At 64.9% G+C, this 4,917-nt stretch overlaps 1 protein-coding gene across 1 annotated transcript; it reads left to right on the plus strand.

The window, feature by feature from the left end:
• The first annotated feature begins 2,223 nt into the window (after positions 1-2,223).
• On the plus strand, positions 2,224-4,634 carry SYT8 (synaptotagmin 8). The gene is made up of 8 exons (XM_009246016.3): positions 2,224-2,317; positions 2,414-2,577; positions 3,005-3,103; positions 3,263-3,421; positions 3,544-3,711; positions 3,877-3,982; positions 4,078-4,211; positions 4,313-4,634. The coding sequence occupies exons 1-8, from the start codon at positions 2,224-2,226 to the stop codon at positions 4,550-4,552; spliced, it is 1,164 nt and encodes a 387-aa protein (XP_009244291.3). The 3' UTR covers positions 4,553-4,634.
• The last annotated feature ends 283 nt before the right edge of the window (positions 4,635-4,917 follow it).

Here is a 4,917-nt window from a genome sequence, read left to right on the forward strand (position 1 = left end):
CCCGGCCCTGACTGTTCTTAGACTAAAGGAAGGGGGATGCCAGCAAAGCGGGGGCACAGGGGAGGGGCGCAAGCACACGCACACATGCCTGCACTCACAGATGGAGATTCTGTATTGGCAACTTATCCGGAATCTCAACCATAAAAATCTCGAGTGAAGCTACTTTAATCTAAGCATGTATACAGGCTGTGACATTTCAAAAGGAGAAGTTGCCTTTAAACTCCACGTGGGGAGGAGGCAGTGGCCTGTTTGAATCTGGCCTGCACAGTCCTGCTTCAGAGACCCTGCGGACCCAGCCCATTCCATCAGCCACCACTAGGGGCGGTCCGCCACCCACGTGTGGGACGCCCGACCCACCTGGGAGTGTCCCCCAGGGGCCAAGGGGCTGCCGAGGCCCGTGAGCTTCGCTGCACACCCACACTCTATCTGCAGGGGACTCACCCAAGGGGTCCCCCAAACAGGACAAGCTCCATAATTTGTGAGGCCCAGTGCAGAATGAAAATGTGCAGCATCTTGTTACAAAATTAAGAATTTCAAGATGGCCCCAGCACGCATTAAACCAAGCAGGGACCCCTCTGAGCATGGGGCCCTGTGCACAGGATGCGGCCTGGAAAGCTGGCCCTCACCTCCGCGTCTCCTTTTTGTACCTATAATCCCTCCACCGTGCTGGCCCCTCTGCTGTGGGGACAGGCTGGGCTTCCTGGGCCATGCCGGCCTCCAGAGCCACAAAACTAGAGCTCCCAGCCTCGGTCCACTCGTCTGTAAAACACCTGGCCTGCTGACCTCACAGGGACAACATGCATATGGGGCTGGAACCTGGACCCTCCCTCCCCTCCTTGAGCTGCGGCCCCCTCCTGTGAACACTGGGTGGGGGTTTGGGTCCGTTCTGGGAGTGCAACTGCCTCTCCCAGCCTGCCAGGGAGTGGGGCATTTATGCTGTATGCACGTGTGCACACGTGTGTGTGTGTGTGTGTGTATGTGTGTGTCTGGAGTCATGGCAGGGTCCCTTTCTGTCTCCTTGCTCTGCCCCAGACTGGGGGGCTGCAGAGGTGAGGGTATCTGACCTGAACAGCTGCTTATTCCCGAAGGGATGGCCTGGGCTGGGCCCCTAAGGTCAGGCTGACTTGGACATGGCAAGAGGGGTCCCAGGCTCTTGTGGGCAAAGCAGGGGAGGTGCCAATGTGGAGGAACAGAGTCTCCTGGCCGGCTGCTGCTCTCTGGGGCGGGTGGAGTCAGGGAAGAGCTGAGCTGGGGAGACACGCTGGGCCTGGGGTCACCGTAGACCCCATGTAGCACCCTGGTTCCCCTGCCTGTAGGTGAGAGGAGCCAGCCCAGCCAGGTGTGCTCCCTCTCCAAGCCCCAGGCAGGCGGGTACAGGGGCCAGCAGCTGCACCCGCCCCACCCTCCTTCCCACCCGCATGCCGAAGGGTGGCCAGGCAGGCAGGTGGACGAGCCCAGGCAGCGGCTGAGTCAGTGTGTGAGGAATGTTCTGGCCGCTCCCAGCTGCACCCTGCCCCTACCTGCCACCACCTCACCTTCGTCCCCAGGCGCTGCGGCCCTGAGCCCCTGCCAGGAATGCACCTTTAGCCCAGGCCTGCTCAGTGAGCTCCGCCGACAGCCAGCCCTGCTCCTCCCTCCACGACCCTGCAGACCCCTCTGGGCTTCCAAGTTCCTGGGGGCTGCAGTGAACATGCTCCACCCGCATGGCTGGCAAACCATGGTGGGCCCCAGCTGTAGTGGGTCCTGGGGTAGAGGCAAGGAAGTGATGGGACTGCAGAGATGAGACCCCCAGGGATGAGATGGGACCCCCAGGCAGGGCCCAGGGTCCAGGGCCCAGGAGAGAGAAGCAGGGAGGGAGAGGGCTTCCTGGTGGAGGAGGCATCCTACAGTGGGGGCAAGGGTGCTCTGAGGTCCGTTGAAGGCAGGGACTAGGCTGCCCAGGCCCTGCCTGCTTGGCTGGGGCTGGGGGCTGCTGGGAGGTGGCCAGGAGGCTGGGCCTGGGCAGCTAAGCTGGAGCTTTGGCCTGGGTCCAGAGCCTCCCTCCCTTCAGCTTCCTGCTGCACAGAACCCTCGCCCCTGGCCACCCCGTGCTATCCTTGCCCAGGCAGACCCAGCGCTGGCTGCTGCCAGGCAGATGGGGTAGCGGGCAGGGGCTGGAGGGGCCACCCTCCCAGCTGACCCAGCCTCCTGGGCCGCTTCCTCCAAACCAGTGGGATAGAAAAGATGGGGCATCCACCAGACTCTCCCAGTGCCCCGGCCCCAGCTGGCACCACAGCTATACCTGGGCTTATTCCAGACCTTGTCGCCGGGACCCCCTGTGAGTTGTGGGATTCCCAAGAGGGGTGTGGGGATAATCCAGCCAAGTGGGGGCCGCAGCTGTCCACAGATGCACTCAGCCTGGCCTCTACCCCAGGGCCCCGCTGGGCTCTCATTGCTGGCACCCTTGCCGCGGGCGTCCTCCTCGTCTCCTGCCTCCTCTGTGCTGCCTGCTGCTGCTGCCGCCGCCACAGGAAGAAGCGCAGGGACAAGGAGGCCGTGGGCCTGGGCAGTGCCCGAGGCACCACCACCACCCACCTGGTGAGGAGCGGCTCCTTGCTCACTCAGTCCAGAGAGGGCTCGAAATCCAGTCTCCAGAGCCCAGGGCAGCGAGGCGAGTTCAGCCCCAGGGATGGTTTAATCCCCACAGAGGCAGGGGCGGTGAGGACCTTCCTGGCAGGGAAAGTGGGTGAACAGAGGTGAGAAGGAGGCCATGCAACAGGGGCTGCTCCATGGGCCCGAGGGAGCCACAGCGGGTTCTTGAGGAAGGCAGGGGGTACCCTAGATGCCACGTTTGGGGTGGGTTTGGCTGGCCTCACAGAGTGAAGCCGACGATTTGTGCCTGTCGGGTGGCCTGGCCTGGAGGCAGGGGGTCTTGACCCGTGTCATGCAAGTGCTGCCCGGGAGCCCAGGGCTCTGATGGGGCATGATGTCAGCACCACCTGCCCCTTGTCCCAACTCACTCCAGGTGCAACCTGATGTGGATAGCCTGGAGTCCAGCCCGGGGGGTGCTCAGCAATGGGGGCGCCTGCAGCTCTCCCTGGAGTACGACTTTGGAAGCCAGGAGGTAAAGGGCCCCACTGCGCAGGACCAGCGATTCTGCGAGTTTCCAGAAAGGGTGATGGGGGAAGGGCAGACCCTGTGCCCTGGGTAGTGGGGAGCTGACAGGGCAGGGGCCCTTGGCTGAGCCCACCCCCCTGGCTGAGCCCACCCCCCTGGCTCCCAGATCAGGGTGGGCCTGAGGCAGGCAGCCGACCTGGGGCCTGGGGGCACCGTGGACCCCTATGCCCGGGTCAGCATCTCCACCCAGGCCGGACACAGACATGAGACAAAAGTGCACCGAGGCACGCTCTGCCCCGTGTTTGACGAGACCTGCTGCTTCCACGTGAGTCAGGGATGGTCGGCTGGGTGGGCCTGGACGGCTGGTTGGGCCTGGGCTGGGTGGGCCTGGGCAGCTGGGTGGGCCTGAGCTAGGGCAACAGGGCCTGGCTCACACAGCTGCCTCAGATCCCGCAGGCAGAGCTGCCAGGGGCCACCCTGCAGGTGCAGCTTTTCAACTTCAAGCGCTTCTCGGGGCATGAGCCCCTGGGTGAGCTCCGCCTGCCACTGGGCACCGTGGATCTGCAGCATGTTCTGGAGCACTGGTACCCGCTGGGCCCGCCGGCTGCCACCGAGGTGAGGCGCTGGTCACCAGGCCACAGCCCAAGGCACAGCTGGCAGGGGCTCTGCCCTATGGGCCATTGGAAAGACTGAGGCCTGATGGGCAGCAGCTGCGGGGGCCTGAACCCCAGCTTGGCCAGAATCACCCTCCCGGGCTGAAGCCCCTCTTGCTGCCCACAGCCCGAGCAGGTCGGGGAGCTGTGCTTCTCTCTCCGGTACGTGCCCAGCTCAGGCCGGCTGACCGTGGTGGTGCTGGAGGCTCGAGGCCTGCGTCCAGGACTGGCAGGTGAGGGTCACACCTGCCCACGCTGGTGTACAGAGGGGGGGCCTGTGCTCAGCCCCGAGCCCTGGGATGCCCCTTTGACCCCCTTGCCCTCCCAGAGCCGTACGTGAAGGTCCAGCTCATGCTGAACCAGAGGAAGTGGAAGAAGAGAAAGACAGCCACCAAAAAGGGCACGGCGGCCCCCTACTTCAATGAGGCCTTCACCTTCCTGGTGCCCTTCAGCCAGGTCCAGGTGGGCCACCGGGAGGCAGGGGCAGAGCGGGACCCAGTGCCGGACCATGATGATTGTGGTCTTTCTCCCCCAACTCCAACCTCTGGTCTGTCTCTGCACAGAATGTGGACCTGGTGCTGGCTGTCTGGGACCACGGCCTTCCGCTCCGGGCTGAGCCCGTGGGCAAGGTGCACCTGGGTGCCCGGGCCTCGGGGCAGCCCCTGCAGCACTGGGCAGACATGCTGGCCCACGCCCGGCGGCCCGTCGCCCAGTGGCACCCCCTGCGGCCAGCCAGGGAGGTGGACCGCGTGCTGGCCCTGCAGCCCCGCCTGCGCCTGCGCCTGCCCTTGCCCCACTCCTGAATGCACCACGTGCCTCTGTCTCCCCGCTGGGCCCAGGCACTTGCTCAGGCCGCCCTGCAGGACCACTGCAATAAACGCCTTCTCCTGCCACTGTGTCCGGCTGGAGCCTGGAGGGGATGCAGAAATAGGCCCCGGGTCTACTCACCAGGGCCCCCTGACAAGGACGGGGGAGGGGCTCCTCTCCAGACTCAGCCAGGCCCTGAGGCCTCTGACCGGTCCCTGCTTGACCCTGGGGTGGGGGTGGGGAACCTCCCCAGGAGCAGAGATCTCCTCTCTCCGGGCCGCCTGGGAAGACCGGGGAGGTGGGGGCCAGAGAGTCGGGACCACATGGGATGGGGCGGGCTAGAGCCAGCCCTGTAGGGACA

This window comes from Pongo abelii, chromosome 9 (genome assembly GCF_028885655.2).
Source record: "Pongo abelii isolate AG06213 chromosome 9, NHGRI_mPonAbe1-v2.0_pri, whole genome shotgun sequence".
NCBI lineage: Eukaryota > Metazoa > Chordata > Mammalia > Primates > Hominidae > Pongo > Pongo abelii.

What these genes read in the sequence shown, in the direction of transcription:
- SYT8 (XM_009246016.3), top strand. Translation starts at nt 2,224, where the DNA reads ATGGGGCATCCACCAGACTCTCCCAGTGCCCCGGCCCCAGCTGGCACC. An exon ending in ACGACTTTGGAAGCCAGGAG is followed by an intron (nt 3,104 to 3,262) that starts GTAAAGGGCCCC and finishes CCTGGCTCCCAG; the next exon opens with ATCAGGGTGGGCCTGAGGCA. An exon ending in CCTGCGTCCAGGACTGGCAG is followed by an intron (nt 3,983 to 4,077) that starts GTGAGGGTCACA and finishes TTGCCCTCCCAG; the next exon opens with AGCCGTACGTGAAGGTCCAG.